Raw genomic sequence first — 24584 nt, forward strand, 5'->3', positions numbered from 1 at the left:
TATCTTTTAGTTCAGTGTTTCCCAAACTTGGGACACCAAGCCGCGATCAGCCAGATCTGCCCACAAGGCAGGTAAACAAACCGGCCCGGCCCGCCAGGGGCTTTCCCTACACAAGCGGCGTCCCAAGTTTGGGAAACTCTGTGTTTATTGATGAATTAAAGTCAGGCAAAAATTGGACAACTCAGAACTTAAATCCTTGTGCATTCTATCACAAAAGAAAACATAAAAAATAGGTTGGGAAGCAGAATTTAGTACGAGGCAAAACTCCATTTTTTTGTCCATTTCATTCTGATTTCAAGATATTTGAGAAAAACACCCTACTAATAGCAATGTCAGGAACTGAGCAGCAAATCATCAGCATACAGTGTCTGCTTTATTTCTAAATCATCTGCTTGGAAATGTCTGATATTAGGGTTGGAGGCTTCCTTTTAGTAAACCATCCCTATTGAGTAAACCACACATGTGTGCTAAACTTTAAGCACGTTTAAATTTCATTGTCTTTAATGGGACTTTCCTCCTATACTTCACACATAGTGATATTGATTCAAAGAGAAGCTGTTTGCTTACTGAATGGGGACTAGAGCCCTAAACATTTATCTAGTAGTAAGGTACTGACTCTTAAATAAGAATTTCCCAGTTTCATTTGAGACAATTTAATGTGCGGTTGCAACACATCTTTTTAGCAAAACAGAAAGGTGTGAAAGAGTCAAGAGCTAAATATTCCAAAATTAGCACCAAACAGAAGGTAAAAACAATAATCCTGTGGACTGACATAGTTAGCCGTTACCTTATGTACAACATGTAAGAGCATTTTTCTGAAACATACAATATCAGAATTATTAACAGAATCACATAAACAGCACTCAGCACTTATATAGTGCTTAAAGATCTCCAGATAAAAAGCACTATATAAGCATGAATTAATATAATTATCTCCATTTTACAGAAAGATAAATGAGGCAGAGAGATTAATCTGATTTTCAGAGGTTCTGAGCATACATCCATTACTCTTGACAACTCAGCTCCTCTAAAAACCAGGTCATAAGTGATTTGCTCAAAGTCTCATAGGAAATCAGTGGCAGAACCAATAATAAAACTCAGGTACGTCTTCTGACTTCTAGTCCTGCAACCTGTGCAAAAGACCATGGTGCCTTCTGGCATATTCAAGCTGTCAACTTGTTGTATCAATTATAACTGGTTGGTGAAGCACATATCACAGTGCAATGGTGTGTATTCACCACATTGGCCCTGACAGAGCTGAATTAGGGCAGGTGGGTCCAATCAGCCAATTAGGCTGCAAAGGGGGAGATTTAGGTTCTGTGTGGGACACTAGTTAGAAGGAAGCTAATCTGTGAGGGAATAGACAGAGATTCTATATAGCCAGAAGGCTAGCAACAATGTGGGGAACAGTAGGGAGGAAGCCTGCGGTCCCCTCGCTCGCATCCCCCTTGCCGCTCCCTGAGGTAAGGGGAAAGGAAGAGAAGAAGCAGCATGGTAGGAAGGAGTCCATGGGTAAGAGCAGTAAAGCTGATGTAGATACAGATCTTAACTGTTCACTACGGGACCCTGGACTGGAACCCATAGTAGAGGATGAGCCTGGGTTCCCCTACCAACCACTGCTGACTGGAAAAGCTAAGGGCAGTGGATATGAATACTGCTGAAGAGACATAGTGTGAGGACTGCCTGACTAGGGTGACCAGATGTCCTGATTTTATAGGGACAGTCCTGATGTTGGGTTTTTTTTCTTATATAGGCTCCTATTACCCCCCACCTCAATCCCGATTTTTCACATTTGCTCTCTGGTCACCCTATGCCTCACACTGCCTATGGAGACAGACCTTGAATGAACATCATAGAAAGGGAAAACTGCTGCGTGACCTGGCTGGAGGGCCAACATACAGAAAGAAAGCAGCAGCTCCTGGGATGAGAGGGGCTGCACAGAGAGAAAGAGAGAGAGAGAGAGAGATGGACTGCAATCACAGGAAGGAGTGTCTGCTTGGTGGAGCTAATCTCCAGAACAGCCAGGAGGATGCGCCTTCCAGCAGTAAGTAGAGCTCCCTATCACACACACAGGTAGGTGTCAATACTACAAGCAAGGATTTTAACTAAATGGGAATCATAGAGATCAGAGACTATTCAAAAGCTTACCAAGCAACAGTGATTTTTTTATTTTATTCTGTGTTTATCTGTTTAAGGGTTTTTAAACTGGCAACTATTACCATAATATGTAAGTACTTCATTTTATATACAGGCGATATAATAATTTTTTAAGGAAGTTTCTCTACAAGGTAATAAGAAAAACATAACTAGTTTTGGTGTTTGAAGCTTTGAGACAACAAGCTAAATCAGCATAATGCTGTATATTCCCCAATATGTACAAGCTTTGGGCCTCACTTTCAAGCTAATTCACTAGTGTAAATCACGAGAAATAACAAAGTCAGTATAAACCTTATATGACTGAGATCAAAAGTATGTGCTTCATTTGCAATGAGTATTTATTTAGATAAAGTTTACATCACTTGTGGAAGGTTGCAGGAAAAAATTTACTGTTAAATAATTTGCTGTGGTTGCTCCATCTTATTTTTATAGTCACAAATTTTCACCACTAGCTCATCTCTCTCCTTCTAAATATTAGTCATGCCAATAAAAATCTAGCAAGCATGCATTCCAAGTGTAATTAGAATCTCAGTTCATTACAAAGCAGAATGTAGCAAAATGAATATCTTTATTGGGGAAATCTTATGCTGACAATCTGTCATGAACTTTCTTGGTCAAGCTTCCAGACAAAATGACTGAGATTAAAAAAAAAAAAAAAAACCTCACAATTTTACGAAACAGATATTTTTAGCAACATTTCAGACTGTGGTATATTTCTACATTTTTGAGCTTCTAGACCTTTTGCAAATGGTGTGGGTGTCCATTTGCCCTTGCAAAGCATAGAATAAAACAGCAGTTGGATGAATCAGGAATGATGGGCGAAATTATTTCTAGAACATGAAATATGTCTGAGAGAGATTAGGATAAATAAATACTCTTCTCCCGCCCCCCACCCCCCGCTTTTCTTTCCATTTTGCATTTAATTTTTTTAAGAACACACATGTTTGATACACAGCACTGTGCAGTGTGATAAGACATGGACTTCTCTGAGGTCAGTCTTTTCTGTCGTTAGCATTTGTTCTTTTGAATTTCTTTCAAACAAATACTTTTGCATATTGCAGAAGAAAAAGAATACAAAACCTTTAGAAATGTCTATGAATTCAAGAGGCAGTTTCTTGGCCTTTAATACTCATTCTTCCCTCATAGAAATGCCTTTCACTTGTCAGTGTAGAGTGGCTGTTTATAGCACAAATCTTTCACTACACAGATGTGAAGACAACAGGTGCTAGACAGAATGATGTGAGCCTTTTGCTTGTGCCTAGGAGATTAGAACTCCTCTAATTTGCAGGCAACTTTTTATAATCCCTTTTTGTCCTCAGGTTTACTTCAGACTTTCCTCATACTCTAGCCACTGTCATGATCACTCCTGGGACCTTAATAGGAGATAGTGAGATCTGAGATATGCGCACCAGATCTCACATAGAATAATAATGGTGTTGGCATGTTACATCTGAGGGCAGATTTTAGCCCTAATTGGGAAGCTAAAAAGAAGCCATCATTCTCTTCACATATTCTATCTCTATCTGTAAAGAAATGAAATAATCCTCAATACATTCCAGATCTTAAGTGCCCACAAGGGCCTGATCCTGCAATGTGCTGTGCGTTTCACAGGGGATAGTGAATCCCATCAAGACTCTAAATTCATCCCAGAAGATGCGCAATACCTTGCAGGATTAGGCAAATGGTAATCATAGGCTTTACTGCTGTCAGTGAGTATGTTCTGGAATGCACCCATTCCCCTTCTGTAATATATTCACACCAGAGACAGCCATAATGCTACTTACTGCCTGCACTATGAAAGCCACTGTTGTTGCATGCACTGGAGGAGGAGCTCTGGCTGCAAGGCCAGCATTCTCAATACACCTCCTCAAGCATCCAGCAGGCATTATTCCTTACACAGGCATACTGCCTCCATCCACATTGCTCTCACACACACTTGCACTTGTTCTCCACTGGTTCTAGCAGCCATATTTTGGTTCAAAATGTACTAGTCCAGATAATGTCACAAGTCATTCTCTTTGGTATCACTCCTGGTAAATCAGAGTCGGATTTTGTCCAATTTCTCAGCTTTTCTTCATTATTATTGATATTTCAGTAGTGCCTAGACTAGGGCCCTAGTGACCTAGGTATTGTACAAACCAGTAATGAGAGGTAGTGCCTTCCCAGACACTTTTACAATTAAAATAGACAAAAGGAGGGAGAAGAAATAGAGAGATGTGAAGTGACTTGTCCGAGGTCACTCACCAGACCAGTGTCAGTCAAGGATACAACCCAAGTATATTCAGTGCCCTATCCACTAGTTTATACTGCTTTCCTACTGCCTCATCACAAATGCAAATATTCTGCTGTCTCACAAGTCCAGATTAATGTCTTCTGAATAAGAGCTCTGAGAGAGAGAAAGAAAAAAGGACTTCCAAGGATTGTTAGCCTGTAAAAGAATAAAGCTGTACAAGAGAGACAAGGTGGGTGAGGTGATATCTTTTATTGGATAGTAAAAGAGATTACCTCCTCCACCTTGATTCTCTAATATCACAGGACTGACATGGCAACAACACCACAGCATAAAGATTTATAAAGCATTTAAAGCTAGGAACGATACCCTACGATTTCCTATAAATTCTTAACTTTGAAAAAAGAAATGATGAAGTGGGAGCTAGAGGAACAAATGCAAATGTTTGGGGGGTTTTAAATAATCAGTAATAATAATAATATAAAATACTTAGTACTTATGCAGGGCTTTCCCATATCAGTTGTGCACTTGTACACCGGGAGACTATATATTGTGTAATATGTGAGTTAAGAGTAAAAGTTTCAATTTCAGCTCCGAGTGTTTTTGCTTTTGTAATATTTACATTATACCATCAAAGAGGAGCAGATGAAGTGTAGTGGGGGTAGGAGGTAATACCCTTGCAACTTAATAACCTGCCAATATAGTGTTATTGTTGAGAAAGTTTTACTTTGATGGAAAATGACAACTATTTCCAATGAGCTATGGGAGTCAATAAGTGAGGGAATAGCATAACACTGCTTATTCTTTTATGTAAAATGTAAGCACCAGTACAAAAGGAAGCAGGAATATAGGAGAGTATATTTAGGGCAAATTCAGAGATAAGTTTAGAGGGACTCTAAATTGGTTAAAACTTATGCCTTTTTTCGGCACCCTTCATGTATTTTCATAGCAGCTTAGAGTCTCTGGGGGGCCACTAAACCCCAATTCCATCTGCGCACATCTCTCAGACTCAGGCTTGGAACTAGGATCCTGTGGGGGTGGAAGGTCTGAGCCCATATCAAGCCAGGAGTCAGGGTTCAAGCCCTATTGCTGTGCAGTATAAATGGAGTCCTGCTTGACTCAGGTGCTGGGAGTCCACCAAAACTATCTTATAATACCATGGGCCAACTTCCTTTGTCCTCTCTATCCCAACAATCTCCAATCAACTCAAGTTAAAACAGCATTAACCCTTCCATTGTCTTCTGACCACTGAGCTGCAAACACCATCAGAGAGCCTTCTGTGTTTGCAATGGAGAGTGAGCAGAACAAGCCTTTTGCAAAGCGTGTTGTTTCATGGTCATGGGAGCACAGCCAGATTTTGGTGACTCTCTGGTCTGTGGATAGCGCAACTGTGGCCTTTAGTAAAAGTACCAGGAATGATCATGCATACCAGCAGATAGTGAAGTAGCTGGCAACTTTGCACATTTACCAGACTGATAACCAGTGCAGGGAGTGGATTAAGCAGGTCAAAAGTGAGTACTGGAAGACCAGAGATCAGAACCAAATCTCAGGCAACTCACCAAAAACCTGCTCATTTTATGAGAAGTTTGACCAGGTGCTGGGCACTGCACCCAGCACAGAGCCAATCGTGGTCCATGATGACCTGATCAGCCAGAATGATGCCTTGCTGGCCCCAGAATCCAGCCTGGGGACTAATGAGAGACAGCAGCAGGCACCGACTGAGGACCAGGAAGTCATTCCGTTGCTGAAACTGGTCCCAGAGCAGGCTTTGGAACAGGATCAGCAGCAAATTCTGGGTCCACACTTGGAGGAGCTGTTTGATACTCCCACAAGGAACCTCCTGCTGATGAGTCTGCAGCAGACATGGAAGGGACAGAAGCCACCCCTGATCCCAGTAAGTTCCTGGCTTCAATTTAATGTTAATTGCTACACTAATGGGAGATATTTCTACACTAAGAACCAATGCAAAAGTTATGAGAAACATGCTGCTAGCCAGGGCATCTGCTAATGGCTAGTGCCTTGTTGTCCTCCTTTTCCCCCGCCCCCACCACATGGAGTTCAAAGGGGTGCCTGGGAAATGCAAACAGTAAAGTACTCCTTTAAAGTGTATTTTTTTACTGGAAAGACACAGATTTTTGCAAGGGCCATTCCTGTTTCTTAAAAATAATAACATCATATTGCCATGCATTTAAGCTTGCTGCTCTAATCCTCAATGGTCTTTAAAGCTGCCTGGAAACAGTCAACTGTGTGCATGTGTTTGGGGAAATGTTTTCCATTTCCAGAACTAGTCCATTTCAATTAGACATGGTCCATACCAACCATAAGTGACAAAATCCTGTGTCCCAAATATAACTGCGGTTTGAATTTTTATCCAGAAATGTGCTGGCTGTGGGCTGGAGGAAGGCTGTGGAGTTCTGCGTGTTTGCATGCAGCCATAACAGGATAAGCCAGGTGGAAAGCCAATGCAGTGTCCTGTTGACTCCTTCATGAATTCTGACCCAATCCTGGGAGCTGATAGCTGCAAACTTTTCCTGAAGCAGGAACTCCAGATAGGTAGGCACCCTCTGGACAAGGGTGTATTTTCCAAGGCCACCTCACACTGACATTCTTTTATGCCCATTATCTTGGGGTAAATCACTTGCCTGATTGCCTCAGAAACCTCTGCCCCCACTTTACCCACAGTCGACTTTCCAACACCAAACTGGTTGGCAATGAACCTACAGCTGGCCAGCTTCTAGATGGCTGTAGCAACCCACTTCTGGACAGGCAAGGGAGGCCTCATGCATGTATCTTTATGCTGGAGGCTTGGGACAAGCTGCTCTCAAAGCTCCAGAAATGTAGCTTTCTTCATGCAAAAGTTCTGGACCCACTGCTAGTCATCCCAGGTCTCCATGACAATGTGCTCCCACCAGTCTGTGCTTGTAACCCTGTGCCAGAAGCACTGGTCTAAGCAGCGGGCATCAGTGGCTATACTGAGGGTACTGAGCAGCATCTGCCCATGCTAGTCTGCCATGCCACACTCTTCCTCCTCTGCCTTCTCCACTTCCTCCTCCATCCTAAGTTCTATTGGGTGCCTTTGGTGGGTCAGAAAAGGCTGCCAAAATGTCCACCAGCACCTCTCCCTGTTTCCTGACACAAGAATGAAAGCCCAAACAAGAGAACTTTTTGAAGGGGGGTCTCCATATTGCTTGACAGGCTGCATTGGCAGGCTGTTCAAACTTCCTGTAATGTGAAGGGTGGGCAGTAAAGATTTCCCACAGTGAACCACATTCAAAGGACCTTAGTAGCCATATTTCAGGACATTAGGGAGTCTGGGATATTGTTGGTTTGACTCAAGTCTGCATAGTGTAGTGTGGATGCCAGAGCCCCAAGTTCAAGCCCCAGTTAGAAAAGTCTTAACATAGGGTTAAGAATGAGTGTAGACACTCAAGGCCCAGATTCTCTAACACAGGTCATCTGATTCAAGTCCCAACTAACCCTGGGCTTACATTGCAGTGTACGCTTTCACCTGCAATTTGCCCAATAGTTTTGAAATTTCTGAATGCACATCAGTCCCTAGTTTAATAGGCCTAAATGGCCTTTGCCTCAGCATGTTTGAATATATGTTGTTAGTGTTTATTTTAATGTATACTATGCATCTGGACACTATTGCTTTAGAAAATTTTCCTTCTGTACTCTGATGTGCAAGAACCAATGGAAACACACAAAAACTTCTCCAGTTTTGTATTGTTCCGCTCTATTTAACTGGAATGTTACTATTCCTATACAAGTCATATTTTGCTCTTCATCATATTTCCTGAATAATAATTAGCATTTTCAATAAAGAAAATGTAAAAAAAGGAAAATATGCTAAGTGTGTAACAAATGAAATCTAAACTAACACATGAACTTTAACTAGGGGACATATTTAGGACACCTGAGAGTCAGAAGAGTCTTTAAGGTTACAATTTCACAAGGAGATGGGTACTCAGCAATAAGCCATCCTTTGTTGATAATTTTTTTAGGGATACTATTTATTCAAGTTTCACTTTACAAACAATACTAAGAATCCCATGCACTCCAATCTCAATCAAAATCTTTCTGATATAATGCTCATATGAATGTACTGTGTCTTGCAACTTCAATAAAGTCCATTATGATCAATTTTCTTGCAAAAATATCACCTTAAATCAAGCACTCGGAAATCATGTTACCACAGGCACCGCTAGTAAATATGATTTCATTTTGTTTGTGAAAATTAGTCTAAAACTGAAATGTAATTGTGTGATTTAACGTAAATCTTGGGGGTCTTTATCTTAATCAAAATGTAACTTTTATACAGATTTATGCCCAAGAAACATTGGAAATAGCATCTCCAAGTGAGGCCCTTGACATACCCAGAGCACTGAAGTATAGGATTTTTTTTTTTACTATGGGGGCTAATCAGGTAAATATTTAAAAGCAGGAAAAACAGCCCCACTGTGTTGACAACTACCATTGACTGAGTGTACATGATACCCACCTGCAGTGATGAAAATGCCTCCTCCTGCTTTGTACAGAATATGGCTGGCAAAGGGAGCAGCACAGATGATGAAGAAGCTGGCCACCAGAACAGTGATCACCCCTAGGAGCATGAGCACAGTCCAGATACCACGATAAACTGGAAACCAGAAAAGAAGGAAAGAACACAAACATCCTTAGAACTCAAATACAGTTTTGTAGTAAAGATTTTTTTCTCTTTTCATTTTTTCTTATTATCAAACCAAACAGTCATTCCAGGACTGCTTCCATTGGGTATATATTTTACCATATGGACTGAATTAGTTTTGAACCCTAGATTTTATTTGGTGATCATGAAATAGATAACAGAGGGATATGAAACCCTGGAGCTCTGTATTTACACAGTGTAGGTATGCTTAATAGGTTCGTTTACTGACCAAATTTAAGTAATTTAAAAAATAGTGCACCAAAATGATAGCCAGGAAACGTTTGGATCACTGCTCAACTTGACTGGATAGAATTGTTTTACCAAAGTTGAAGGGAGATGAAAAGTAGTAAGTAACATATTGATATTCTTAGTGCTGGGCCAATATCACCACTAGCAATCTAAGATCCTGTCCTGAATAGTTTTTAAGAAAACCTAACGCAGCAAAAATGGAAAGAAAAATGTAAATGATGTTTCTGAAGAACAACTAAGTGCTTTTAATCAGACCCATTCTGTCAGTAAAGCTCTTTGTACTTTATTAAATTCAAAATGTAAAGTTTCACAAAACCCTGTTAGTCAAGGACAAGCCACGCTGAATTAATGGATGGAGCTGGTGATAAATGGGCTAAGAGTTTTGTAATACACTGGCCAAAAAAATGTTTCTAACAATAATTTTTAACTGGTTAATTGCACATCTCTTAAGCTAGGTCATCATTTGACAAAGGTTAATATAGCAAAATTAATTCCTCTTGTAAATTTAAGAAGGGGTGCACTAATGCAACGATTAGCCAAATTAGGAGTTGTTACAATCTCTAACTCTGGATCTGAAAACTGCAGAGTTCTGGAAATTCAGTCAGTAAAAATATTTCTACCTGGCTAAGGAAAAGCATGCAAACCCGATAGCATCTAAGAAAAAGGGGTACTACTGTTGTTGGCATGACACAACTAAGCAGCTTTTACATTTGGATTTGTAAACTGAAATTTTCAATTTTACAGCTCTTCAGAAGCAGCCACTCTGCAGTCACTCAGATTTTGTCTAGACTAGGATTTTAAGGTACACTGTACAATGTTAGTTAACACCGTCTAAGTAATGTGTTCTAAAAGTCTACAGGCTTTAACTTGACCAACTTAGCTTGTGTTGAAGAATACACTGCCTTTTAGAATGTGTTAGTTATAATATGCTAACTAATGCCTTCTTGTTAACTGAGCTTTAAATATTAATCAGTCAAAGCTTCAGAGAGGTAATCATATGCCTCTAGCATCCCTGGGCCAGCTCAGGGGTAGGAAGGACTGACCTTCCATCATCTGTCCTAGAGTGACTATCAGAGCAGTTAACTCTATTTTTAGGTTCACATCCAGTGCAAAGGGTTCTTCCTTCACAGATGAACACTGACAAAGATACCTCCTGGGAACTAGGGCCAAAGTTTAGTAAAGCATTTAAGCACATATTTAAAGGTAAACACATACTTACATGACTTACTTAATGGACAGTGAAACAGGGGTGAAGGAATAAATCTCTCAAGGCCTTCAGTCTTGGGCCTTTGAAGAAGTGTCCTATTGTGATATTCACATGGGTAGTTCAGGAAGTTTCATCACAATCTGCAGGCCCATTGGACATTACTTCCCCATTTAAAACCTAAGCTGCTAAACTAGTCTATAACCACCCAACTTTTTGTGTTGATGGCTCAGGAGACTTGAAAGTCACATATAGAAAAGGACATATTGGCAAAACCAGACCTGGCAAAAGCTTTCCTCTGTATCTTTATGGTTGGTCAGAAAAGTCACATGGAATTGTTTCTATTTTTTGAGCGGACAAGAACACAAGCACCTTCAGCATAAAAATTTTGGTATATAATCGGAATATTTACTTTCTGGAACTACTCATACAGACAGCTTTGAAATTTGCTTTCCGTGAAAATTCTACTAGCAGACCTTGATTTACTCAAATGTTCATGGAAAATGAACACAAAGGGGGTACAAATGTAACTAATTCAGATTCATTAAAACCTTCACATGAATGAAGAAAGCTTTCCCAGTTCTAATAATATAACTATCTTATTAGTTATAAACTAAATCCTGCTAACATCTACATGTGGCAGGTGGTTCATATGTATGGCTCCAGGTTTTTTGTTTAAAATACTTACCTATGACTCCTGTAAAAACAGTGGCCAACTGCTATGATGATCCCAATCTCTGTTCTTGCAGCCAACCACACATTAATTGCCAATTTTGCACACTAGAAAGTGAAGCAAAGTGGACAAGCAAGAGTATATAACTCTGCAAAGCCAAAAACTGGGATTTTTCAAATCCACTATTTATTTGCCAAAAATTATCCTAACCATTGTCTCCTAAAAGGGAAAAAGGAGAAGTCATGGTAAAAGACATGGAGGGAAGCACTACCAGTAATGAAATGCTCAGTTGTCGATGACATTTGTAGTACTAGACTGGGAGAACTCTAAAATGGTGTGCCTCCTTCCTGAAGAGCAGCATCCAGAAGGTGGTAACATGCAACTTCTCTCCTGGCACCAGAGCTCTCAACTGTGGCATTCTATAGGATTCAGACCACTCTCCTAGCCTATTCAGTATTTACAAGTGGCATGGGGACAAACTGTGAGTCTCTATAGACTGAAATGCCAACAATTTTTAGATGATACTCAACTGTTTATCTTTCATAACATCCGTGAAGCGCTCAGTCATTCAGCTATCCTAATGTCCAGCCAAGATCAGCATATGGCTGAGAAAGAGTTGGCTGAAGCTAAACTCAAGCAAGAATGAATTTATTCTGGTAGTCAAAGGGAAAGACTTTACAGTGCTTGTCACTATGTGATGTCTCCACTAGTCAAGGAAATTTGCCCCAGACATTAAGGTAGTCAGAAGTCTAGGAGTCCTTCTGTACTGTCCACTGAAACTGGCCTCCCACATAGCATTAGCCACAAAAAAATGTCTCCATTCATCTATCACTAGCTAGGAAACAACATGCCAACTTGGCCAGGTGTCCATGAACTCCTTCATTACTTCCAGACTGGAATATTGCAATTCCATATATGGTGGCTTGAAACCATCATCCTTTGAAAAGGCTGTAACAGGTCAAAATGGAGCAGCTTGCCATGTCAGCAACAGTACTCCAGTACTTCTCCACTCTGCTGGGTTCCTATTGAACAATGAGTCAACTTTAGGATCCCAGTATCCATTTTCCAGGTCCTTAAGCACTTAGACCCAGGATAACTAAAGGACTCCCTCATTCTCCAAGATCTCACCAACTCCGCTTCTTAATAACACTGGAGCTGTCTAAGGGCCTGTGTGTGCAGGACACAGGTCATTCTTGGTGGTGGACCACTGACTTTAGAATACATTCCAATGGGAACTATGAATGACCAAGAACCTCACTACCTTCAGATCCAAATGCATATCCCACTTCTTTGACCTTGCTTTCTGACACAGTAACACTTAATCTATTGGCATCTCAGGAATAAATACACCAAATCCCACCTAACTCACTCCCCTTGGGGGCAGAATAGGGAGTATCTTTATCTGATTATGTAACACACATTTCTGTCATTATTTTAAACTCTGGAAGATGTTTAGAAACCAAAGTGACGAGGCCTGTCTAAGAACCAAGACTTAAATGTTTCAAAACTTGATTTACATGTAACAATGCCATTTTATTTTAGACTGATTGTGTACATAGTGAGTACTATGCATTAATGTATTCTTAGCCATCAACATGGGCTCCCACAAGTGCCCAAAATGAAAGTACAAAATATTCCCAAACTGCACACGAGTGATATGTAAAAACTTGCCAACAACCTGGGAAAACTAAGGGTCAAATTATGCAGTCTTTACTCACACTGAATAATACCTTACTCCACAAGTCAAACCACTGCTACTCCTAAGTTTACAATACAGCCCATAGAAAGGGACAGTATGTTGTTGTGATGCCTGAAGTAGCCTGGGATGAGGAGATTATAATTCCCCAAATCACTCTCTCTCTGTCTCCCTGCTGCTTTGGAGAGTGAGTAAACTGCAACAGGTCTATAAGTGTTGCAGCATGCACTCCTCTACGTGCCAGTGTGCTGCCGGGCACGTTGCAGGGAAGGGAACAGAGTCAAAGCTCTCTCCATGCCCTGCCTCTCTACATCTATGTAAGGAAGGACATAGTCGTTCTGAGGAGACTGCTTGCAAGAAGCGATGGTATTGTGCACTTGTGCAAGGTATTAAAGAGGAGCCTTACACTCCTTCTACTCCCTTGAGAGAGTGCTTAGGATAGGCTATGTTCTGGCTCAGAGTAAGGTACTACTCAACGGTAGCCAGGGTGGAAGAATCAGATCCTAAGTAAATTAATTTCCTAGATGTACTGAGTTAGTTAACTTCAGTACTGTACTTGTAGTATTTAAGGCATTTCCTACAGTCAAAGTAAGAACGTGCAAGGGAATACTGCACATTCTGAGGTAACCCTATCAACAGTATTTATCTTAGATACCACTGCTTTATGGTGCAATAATTTAAAACTGAACAGTTCCATAAATCAGCTCAGCAAACTTTCCCTTCATCTCAACACACAACTTCCCTTGGGAGTGTCAGGCAAGCCTGAAATATAATAGTGCTTGGAACAAAACAAGAGAATAGGCTGTCTGCTCTGCTCCATTCAGAATAGAGCACAGGAACATTAACATTTTCATGTGATACCGATTTTCCAAATTGCTTGGCATGTAATTTTGTCTTTTTATTTATTTTTCCTGAAGAAGAACATCTTCAGTCACAAGTGAAGCACTCAGGTTGATTCTCTGGTTCCCTTATTAGCCTTCTTTATTTACAAAACCCTGACCATCATCTTTCCAACTGAGGATTAAGGGGATTCCCTTCTGAGCATCTCTTCATCATTTATTAATTAGCTGAAGTGGCTGGTCTTCAGCAGTGAACTGAATGTTGAGAAATGGTTCCCATGGTGGGAGAAATAGCTCCCTACCCCTGCTAGAAAAGGAATTTATGATCTGGTGTTTTAATGTATTATGTACCTGTGCTATAGATAGAGAAGAAAATTAGTGGTATGTTTGATCTAGAAAGACTTAAAGGGTGCCTAATGTAACTACAGCAGTACAAAACTGTCAATGATGTGGAGAAACATGATAGGACATGATCATATTGGCTTCATTAAGCAGTACTTTCACATGTTTTAAAGCTTACATCAAGGGATGTGAGAGGATTTTCCAAAGAAAGAGGGCATCCAAAGTATCACTGTTGACAAATATATTGTGAAATGTTATGTAGCTGAGAATCAGGACTTAAATAGTCCACAGTACACACAGCATGTGCAAGGATGATACATACCCCAGAAACTATAAAATAAGATATTCAGGCATAGGCTAGCTGAGGACACAACTGTAAGGAGAGTGTGCACAGATCTCTAGCTAGAGATGTTAATACCAAATTCATGAAACCATACCAATTATTGTATTTTTCTTTCTGCAACACCTACAACTCTAGCTGCAAATGCCTTAAAATTTGGTCCATTCAGAGAACATACCAAATACATTTCTATGGAAAGCAACAATTTAAAGCAAAAAATACATTTATTAAAATAATGTAAAGCCAAAAGCCTTTTTGACGTGTGTGAGTACAGGTGTATGTAATCATGATAAAGGAGTGCTAACTGATTTGGATAAGAATTGAACTGAACATTAACCCACAAACTTCAACCCTGAACTAAAACGTTTTTTCTTTACCTTCTTGTGTTCTGCCAGGGACAGAAGTATCAAGATGTTCCCCCCAAAAAATATAAAATAAAATAAAAGCTAGAGGTAGAGGGCCTGATACAGCAGTGTAAATCAGGAGTGGCTCCTCTGAAGTCAAATCAATGTAAGGGAGATTAGTTGGGCCCATCCTATGAGTATTGGGCCCATCCTATCTGAGACCCAGCTGGAAACACCATAAATCTTGCCAGACAGTTTTTTCCCATAAGATTTCCATTATCAGCAATTACCTCTGAGTAATAATTACTTCTTTAAAAAAACACCAAAAAACTCACTAAATCTTAACAGTAAAACACACACAATTTTCATGCTGCTGATACATTTCTCCGTTAAATGTTTCTCCCTGGAAATGTATAGCTGGAAGGTTTCCTTTATTAACGTACTACACTGCAAGCTATTGGGCTCAAATATGTGCCTGTACTATCAATTCTTGCTCTGGAGACAGAAACCCTAGAGGTAACATATGAAATTATTATTTTCAAATGCCATGGCTAATATTTCACAGACTAACCGACTAGAAACATATGCTAGCTCTATTAGGTTGGTCTCAAAACAGCAACATACCTGCCAAAAATTTGATTCAGTCATTAAAACATAATAGTTGAAAAAACTGAAATTCTCCTCATCTCTATGGACATTCTGCATCCATATAATTATGTATTATATGTTAAGTGTTGACAGTGTGTGCTCAGTACTGTACAAAACACAAAATATAAATGGTCAGATGGGATCAGGAAAAAAACTACAGGTCAGATTATTCAGCTGGTATAAATCAGTGTAAATTCATGAAATTCAGTGGCTTTCTGAGTTGGCTTCAAAGGAGCTATGCCGATTTACAACAGTTGAGGAATGGCTCTTTATTTGCAAATCAATTTGAAAACATCAATTTTAAAATCAAATTAATGTCTTGACTAGGGACCAAAACTTGCAATCCTCATTCTTGGGAATAGTCCCAAGGAGGCCAATGCGATTACATGTGCAAATCAGGATTTGCATTGCAAGACCTGCACAATCAGTTCCAGATTTAAAAGAATAATAATAATATTTCTTTAATTCAAAAAACACATTGTAGCAAAAGTTATTCGACAACATAGTAGATACTACTTGAACGTTGGTGTTAAGTGATCTAGTACAAGTAATGAGATACAATACATTAATAATGACATCAATACATTACTATTTTAATACCATATCCCTACTTTTTCAAAGTAGTGTGCAGTGTTATCTGTGCAGTTCCCACTAATATCATGAGAATTATGTGGCTACAAATGAGTGTGCATGTTTCTGATTAATGTATTTTGATGATTTTTATTCATTTATTTATGCACAGAATAATTTTGGTTTTCTTTCATTGTTCGTTTGTAACTTTTATTATTTTATGAAATTCAGTGTAAGTGGAGCCAATTGCAGCACATCTAGAGTCTGTAGGTGTTTGCCTATTATCTGCACACTGTCATTGTAAACTGTCATTCTATCACCAAGAGACATATGGTGTTTACAAAAGTGAACATGTAAAATAACACAAAATAATAGTGACTGTATAAAGTGTAACAAGTTACAGTTTTGAAGCTGTGAGTCTAACTGGTAAAAGCTGATCATGTGTGGTGGGGCAACAATGCAAGAAAACCAGGAACACTACAAAGTCTATTTAATTCTCCGAAAAAGTCAGGATTCTGGGTGGCTTGTGTCACCACCTCTCTACCGGAGTTGCCCACTGAGGGCATTGCAGCCTGAGTTTCAGCAGTAGAGTGAATTGGGCTCTGTGCCTGATGTTTTGTAAACTTGTATTTTAAATGTATCTAGCAGTGTTTAAAGACAGCCACAAACTCTAAGGCCTCCATCCGCATGTGCAATTTTGATCACTGTCATCTGCGCATACAAGCATTGCAGCTTGAAAACTGAGCATGCAAAGGAATAAGCAAACATATGGAGGGTGGATTGAGGCCCATTTGAACTGTTGCCCCTAAATGCTTTGGGCCAAATTTTCACTGAAGTTATCAGAGTTAACTCGTCAGGGAATTTGGCCATGTGTGTGCTACTTAAATCTAGGTTTAGGAACTCCTTGGCCTTGGGAGACTGTTTTCTTTCCTCTGCCTGAGCTGCTTTAGCTGGGCAAACTAGAAATGATTTTCACAAATAACTGATCTCAATGTGGAACCAGAAAAACATGAATATTAGTGTTTCTGCTATAGCCTGCAGCTAGCGCCAAATTGTTCTGATATGATGCAAAGCCCATTAAAGTCAAATAGCATATACAGGGCCAAATACTTTGCCTTTATTCAGTTTGAAAAATAAATAGTTTAGAGAAAAACTTAGGCACCTGTGAAAATTGCATACATATACTTTTTCACATGTTTTAGCTTTAAAACTTCAGTTGTTGTTTTTATTCAGATTCATAGATTTTAAGGCCAGAAGGGACCACTGAAATAATCTATTCTGACCTCCTACATAACACAGGCCATAGAACTTCACCCAGTAATTCCTGCATCAATCCCATAACTTTTGTTTGAGCTTAGAGCATCTCTTTTGCAATACGCATGTTACAAAAAGGGTGGCTAGAATTATTTTCAGAAGGAAAAGTGGTTCTATTTTTTATCCCTCACAGTTTCACAGTTAAAATATGGCTTGCAGGATTCACTAAAAAAAACAGGTCACCTTCAGGAAGAGACAAACTGTGGAAGATTTTACCTCCAAAGGTGAATGTTTGAGAAAGTTATAAGCATGTGAAAATGGGGGTTATAATACAATTTGTTTTGCAACATTGAGGTTGAGGTTAAGGTAAGCTGGGACCATCAACAAACAGTAGAAGAACAGATAAAGGGAAGCAGTAATATCAATATTTTAACAGTTTCCTTTTATTGTGTGGTTAGTTGAGATACAATATTGGACACTGCCAAATGCATACAAAAAGTAATAGGTGAAATCCTGGATTGACTGAAATCAACAGGAGTTTTGCTATTCACTTCGTCAGAGCTAAGATTTCATCCAGAGTATGTTAAGAATAAAAGGATACACTTCTAGTATTTCTTAATTTAACAAATGCTGATCCTGCAAGTTGTCAAAAGCTTGTTCTACTAAAATACTGTGGATAGGACAGTGCTAGACTAAAAATGGGTAAATTTCTGTACTAGCAAAAATGATGATAATGTAAAAAGGCATTAAATAGCGAAGGGAGTTATTATGATCATGATAAAATATTCTTGAATGTAAATATCTGCTCTAATAAAAAAATTAGACTCAGATGCTGAAAATGAACTTGTGTGGCATGAACTGGATGCAGAAACAATCTCTTTCTTACCAGAATTTTAATGAACTCCAAAGCCATCCAACTGTTTCTATTTGTATAGTAGGGATGGCTCTGAATATAGAGTTCCTGGGACATCACCTATAGTACAATTTTCTCTGTTTTTAATCTCCTAATATGAAATATTGCTAGGTAAATTATATTTGAGCAATGGATCTATTGGCAAATATTAACTAAAATTAATAAGAAATGTTGATGATGTTCCTTTCTCCCATTCTTATTCTTTGTTTGTCCACTTCTGTGTAATCATATAATGTAATTTGGGGATTCCTTATGAATTTATGAATGATTGGATGGATGTAAACTCCTAGATTATTAGGAGAGGAAAGTTCCACAATATGTCACTGGAAAGACAAATTTCTCTGGTGTGCTGCAAAGTCATGGGTTTGACCTATGACCTTGATTGGCCACATTTGACCTTCTCCTGGACTACTAGTTAATATTTTTAAAAGGTCAACAGAACTGTTGACAGTACAAGTTATTTTCTTATGTAAGCAGTATATGCAACAAGAATCAAATCCTGAAAACACTTACTAATAGGGATAGAGCAGGTTCAAGGACATACAGCAGTCATGTATCTATACATTATGAGACTGAAAGACATCCAGCATATATCATTTGAAAAATAATTTCCCCTAGATTCCATAAAATCTATGATTTGACCTTTGACAGCAACGTCACAACAATTGACCCAATTTGTTTTAAATGGCACTTGTACAAACTCAGTTTTCCAATCATAGTGCAGAAAATTATGTCCTTTCTACAGTATGTTAGAGTTACTCTAGTAGAATATCCCGATGTTATTATTTCATATATCTCACTTTAGGAGAGTATATGTTTTGAAATCTTACACTGTACACATGACAAACATATCAGTAAGACTCTGATGGGATGTCCACCTCACACAAGGTTAAAAAGGGCCAATTAACCTGGTAGGCTACATCTGGAGGAGAGCCAAGGACTGATAAAGTCTAACTGAAGATGAAGTCCATCTGGGCAGGGGCAGGCTGGGGGTAGCATAAAGCTAGGAAGTGGTGAGCAGGAGGAAGCTGCAGAGAGGGGCTCTGCAGTCACTCCCTAGACAGAAAGGCAGTTGGCTAGGGAGGAGTTCTAGGAGGAGAGTAAGCGCTGGGATCCTGCACTGAACTAGAGTCTGACAAGAAGCCAAGAGAAGCGGCTACTGGGATCAGAGAAAGCTCATGCTGGCAAATCCTAAGGGGACCAGGAGATAGAGAAGTGAGGTGGGAAGGCACACAGGGAAACGACAATAGGGTCTGAGACTGTGCAGACCATGGTTGCTAGGCATAGTGTCCCTGGGCTGGAACCTGAAGACAGAGGGCAGACCTAGGTTCCCCTAGCAGTCACTGGGAAAGTGGCACTGGACCTGGACTTTGACCGGAAGACTGTCTGACACTGCAGAAGGGGAGGACTAAATAGCGACTGGCCAGAGAATGGAGGCACAAAGAGGAACACTCGAAGTCCGAGAGATAGAGAGAGGGGCCATGGTGTGAGGAACCAAAGGAAGGGGTTTCCAGACCAGGCAAGAGTCAGTCCCCAGATCCAGCCATGAGGAGATGCCTCCAGCAGTGAATTGTACCCTGTTACAAATCTGGTGAAGCATATGGCCATGGCAGTCACCTCCAATACAAGGGTAGGGTGAGACGCCATACTAGAAAGAGACAATGTAGCAGCAGTGTGCAGAGACCTTTTCTGCAGAAGGCAGATACACCCTCCCAAGTTGGACCCTGGAGTTTCTGTTTCTGGTTAAGGGAGACAAAAAAACAACCAAAGGGGATCCAGGTACTACTTACACAGGTCCTGGAGAACCAATAGAGTCAGTGGGAAGCACAGTTATACCCGCAGAACTATTTGGCAATGCTGGCAGAACAGCAGCAATATTTATTTAAGATCCTCCGAGAAGAAATTTTCAGAAGCTGCAGAAGGGAACAGAAAAGAGATCTCAGGGCCAGGAGGCCAGAGGCCTGGCAAGAGAATGTTATGCCTGTGGGCGGGGGGGGGGGAGAGGCACTTAAAAAAAGGGAATCCCCTTACCTAGTTCATGACAAGAGGGCTTGTCCTGTAGTGAGGTACGCAGGACAGACTAAAAGTCCCACCTGTTGCGAGAGCAGGAAGCAGAGGTACCTGTTTTTTCCTGTGGGGAATTGGGACATGTGAGGAGGCATAATCCTCACAAGAAGGTAAAACATAGCCAGGTAAAGGACAAGGTTTCAAGAAAGGAAGAGACAGTTGCCCTCAATAGGGGCGTAGTAGCAGTAGTAGAGAAAGCCAACAGGTCTGTAATGATGAAAAGCAGGAAGGAACTGGAAAGAAGAAATGGTCCCATGAAGATAGTGGGACAAATACAGAGATTAATCAATATACAATGGGGAACTCAGACCCTGAGGGAAAGGGTGCTGAGGGAGAGCAGACCCCGGGCAGGAGTTACAAGAGAAGTTGGTAGCTTAGAGCAAGCCATGGAAGTGGCTTCACAAGCCTTAGGGTGTTAGCAGAAGTACCAGAACATCACGGAAGAGAAGAGTAAACTGCTTCTTATGGTGGGTGACCCAGAGATGGAGCAAGATGACTTGCAGGTCCAACTTCAGCAACTCCAGGACAGAAGGTACCCAGACCCTCCCCCACAAGTTGGTATATGTCCACCATCCCACACAAGGTATGAGCTGGTTAAATATGGCCAATTGACCTTATAGGCTGCACCTGGAGGAGAACCAGGGACAAAATTTAATTGAAGATGAAGCCCAGCTGGACAGGAGCAGGCTAGGGCTTAAATAAAGCCAGGAAGCTGAGAGCAGGAGGGAGCTACAGGGAGAAGCTCTACAGCCACTCCAGAGAGACAAGGAGGTGTATGAGGAGAGTAAACCCTAGACTATAGAATGGCAAGAAGCCGAGAGGGGTGGGGTTGCCACTGCAAATAGAAGCTCGCATTGGTAAATTCTGAGTGGGGCAGAAAACAAAAAAGTGAGGTAGGAAGGTGCCCAGGGAAATAGCAACAGGGTCTGAAATTGAGCAAATGGTGGTTGCTAGGCATCAGGTCCCTGAAATGGAATCTGGAGATGGTGGGGAGCCAGGGTTCCCCTACCAGCCAATGGACCTGGACTTGGACCAGAAGACTGTGTGACATGGCACATGGACAGCTTGTCCAGTGGGACGCTAACACCCTGGAAGTGGAGGACTAAATAGTGATCTGGCTGGAAGGTCAAGTCACGGACAGGGAGCACCCCAAATCCCAGGTGGGTGGGGGACATGGTGTAGGAACCAATGGAAGGGAGTGCCAGACCAAGCAAGAGCTGATCTCTAGACCTAGCCACAAGGAGGCATCCCAGCAGTGATCAAACCCCATTACAAGCCCAATGCAAAGACACAGGAACAAAAAACATCATTCTGGAGGGAACCACTAACTCAACCAATCAGAGAAAAGCACAAATAATTGCAGTAGAATAATTCATCACATGGACAACCTAATTCTATGAGACTGACTTTTAATTTAGAGGAGTTTAAGATAAATCTGCTCTTTGAAGACACCAAATGGTTCTTTTATATTCTTATACTATATTCAATTTTAAAATTTTTGGGGGAAGATTTTTTTTTATTGGGAAAACAGAAAAATACATACTTAAAAAGGAAATTTTACATTTGCAAACTATGCCCCCTATCCAGCAAAGGCCTTAAGCCCATGCTTAGCTTTAAGGTTGTGAGTAGTCCCATTGACTTCTATGGGACTATTCACATGGTTAATGTTAAGGATGTGCTTAAGTCTTTGCTGAATAGTAACCTAAATATTATGGCTTCCAGAAATGAGCAGTCCAGTCCTGGTGAAATGAAATGATAGAATTTTTACTTATATTTTTAATTTCAAACACAGTTTAAAATCATATGGACTATGGAATTCCAAAGCTCCATTAATTAAACTGCATGAAATGATAAAGCTACTTCATAATGAAGTATCCAAATTGTTCTCCTGAAACTATAGGCACTGTATATATTTGAAGCCAAGAAAGTACTTACTGATTGCAGAGTCATAGGAGGTTGAGTTGTGTTCATCTCGAATAAAAGGAAATGGAGAAAGATAGGCATGTGTGCAATTCTTAGACGGCGATTGGTTGGCTAGGGAGAAAAAAACCTAAACATTAATGTCTAGTATTTATATGATCATGAGTTGTATTTGTGCTGAGTAGAACACTTTTAAACACATTCTCTAAAGTGGCAGACTGAATTCTATGGGTCCAGCCTCCAAGTTCATATTCAGGCAAAAGCTCCATTAACCTCAGTGAGGGTTTTGCCTGAGTAAGAGATACCAGCACTGTCAGCTCCATGCCATCTGGGGATTCCTCGACCCAGGGAAAATGCCCAGTTTGGGAAGCTGTAAGGGTGATTTGCACTGCCGGAGCAGTAAAAGCAATCATTCTGGGGGCCAGAATCGTGCGTGTGTGTGTGACAGAGAGAGAGACAGAGAGAGAGACTCCTTATTTATGAGATAATAGCATATATAGATATAGATATTGCACCAGATGACCAACAAAAAGAATTTCAGCCTTTGCATCAACATGATAAAGGTAATGTAAAAATATAAACTACACTTACTGTACCAAAATTTCCAAATATTGTTAGTGTCCTCTTCTACTACATCAACAAACCAGCACCTCCAGAAGAAACCTTCATGGTGGAAAGTGACCTTCTCCTCCTGCGCAAAACAAACACAATCTTTGTAGCCTGCATGCATGAGCAGAGTCAAGGCATTTTTCAGGTAGCTAACAGAATCAAATCCCATCAAATATAGGTTTATAGTTGAAAATAATAAGAAAACGCATTTTACTTGAATGCAGATTATTTAAAGAAAACCTGTACAATGATAACTCCTTTGTCAAAAGCTCAGATCGCATCTAGTGATTCTGAGCACAATGGGCCTGATTAAAGCCAAATTAAGTAAATAAAAATCCACTAACTGCAGTAGGCTTTGGATCAGGCCCATAAGCACCAGAGTCAGACTTAGTGTCCATACAGTATGTTCTTTCTACATGAAGAAGAAATTAACACATCTGTGAAACTAATGCCAGCTATTATTCTGAAGAAAAAATATACATACTAACCGTGGTATTGTTTGGACCTTCTGAACATCTTCCAACTTCTGTAGCAAGAAGCCAGTAATCTGTCCCAAAGGCCACCAAAAAGAGCAAAACTCCCAGGGCCCCGAAGAAGCCTCCAAAAAATATCCCCACACTCAATTTCATTGTTGATTTGATTCCAAATGAATCTGAATTTTTTTTTATTATTATTTTAAAAATCAACCCTCTCAAAGTAAAAAATTAGGCAAGTGGACAATAGGTGCAGGTTGCAGTATATAGCCTGTGTTTGAAGAAATTTCTCTTTCTTTGCCTTTCTGTTTTTCCCTGTGCCTGGTGGGTTGATTTTGTGTTCCCTGACTTGTGTTCCACAAGGCTGACTTCAGCCTGACAGATGGAAAAGCCCTTCTATTTTAGGACATTGATGGAAGAGCTGTACTCTGTTTCTCTATCTGGCTGTGGCCAGTCAAAAATAGCTGACCTTCCCCTAACTATCCAGAGAGACAGGGAGTGACTTGAAATATTATTGCAGTTGGTGCATCAACAACAGTGGAAGGGAGATGAAGTTGCAGAGCCCTCATCATTCCGCCTGGGCTGGATTACAGCACATAGTTACAAGCACTTCCAACATGTAAATTTGGCAGTGAACATTTCTTCTGCCATTAGCAGGAAAGAGAACACACATAAAATCCCAGCTTGAATGAAAACTTTTGTTGTAAATTCAGTTTGCTTTAAAAGGGAATATTTTACGATTAGCTTCAGTTAATTACGCTGGATTAAGTCTTCAATTGCTTTATTTATTCAGATTTATATACAATATTTAATAGCACTTATTCAAGGCACTCAGCTCCCTATACATGTTAAACTGCAACACTGTATAAAGAAAGTGGTCTCCAAACCAGAAAGAGAATCAAATCCCTGCAGCCACAGGTCCCAGTCCCTGCTGCATAAATGTTAGCCCCTCTAAAAAGAAGGAGCTTTGCCACACGCCCTGAAGGCCAATTGAATATGACAAGGGAATGAATCCCTAAATTCCAAGTCCCTCACATAGAAAGCCTACCAGCACCCTTCTTTTTTGATGCCAAGTGAGCGTTCCCAAGAATATATGGCACAACATGAGTACAAGAACAGGTGCTGATATGGCACAATGCACCAAATCCTCCAATCCTTACTCCGGCAAAACTCCATTGATTTCCCATCCTGGGAAGCAGTGAAGTCAAGGGAGCTATGACAATTTATCCCAGCAGAGGATCAGCCCCAGAGAACCCTCTTATTTTGGATAAGCTGCCTACCTCACCACAGGATCTCTGCTGTCCTCAATCTTTCTGGATCTTACACAGGCATGTTTGGAGAAAGAACGTGAAAGAGGCTCCCAGTGCCA

At 40.3% G+C, this 24584-nt stretch overlaps 1 protein-coding gene across 1 annotated transcript in view; it reads right to left on the minus strand.

The window, feature by feature from the left end:
* TMEM182 (transmembrane protein 182) overlaps positions 1-23607 on the minus strand; it is a 35928-nt gene extending 12321 nt beyond the window's left edge. Inside the window, exons 1-4 of the mRNA XM_030569899.1 lie at positions 23231-23607; positions 22725-22824; positions 22149-22247; positions 8889-9026 (exon numbers count right to left, since the gene is read on the minus strand). Coding sequence (XP_030425759.1) covers positions 8889-9026; positions 22149-22247; positions 22725-22824; positions 23231-23371 — 478 coding nt within the window. The 5' untranslated portion in view covers positions 23372-23607. The remainder of the gene's footprint in view (positions 1-8888; positions 9027-22148; positions 22248-22724; positions 22825-23230) is intronic.
* Between the last annotated feature and the right edge of the window lie 977 nt (positions 23608-24584).

This window comes from Gopherus evgoodei, chromosome 1, assembly GCF_007399415.2.
Source record: "Gopherus evgoodei ecotype Sinaloan lineage chromosome 1, rGopEvg1_v1.p, whole genome shotgun sequence".
NCBI classification, from domain to species: domain Eukaryota; kingdom Metazoa; phylum Chordata; order Testudines; family Testudinidae; genus Gopherus; species Gopherus evgoodei.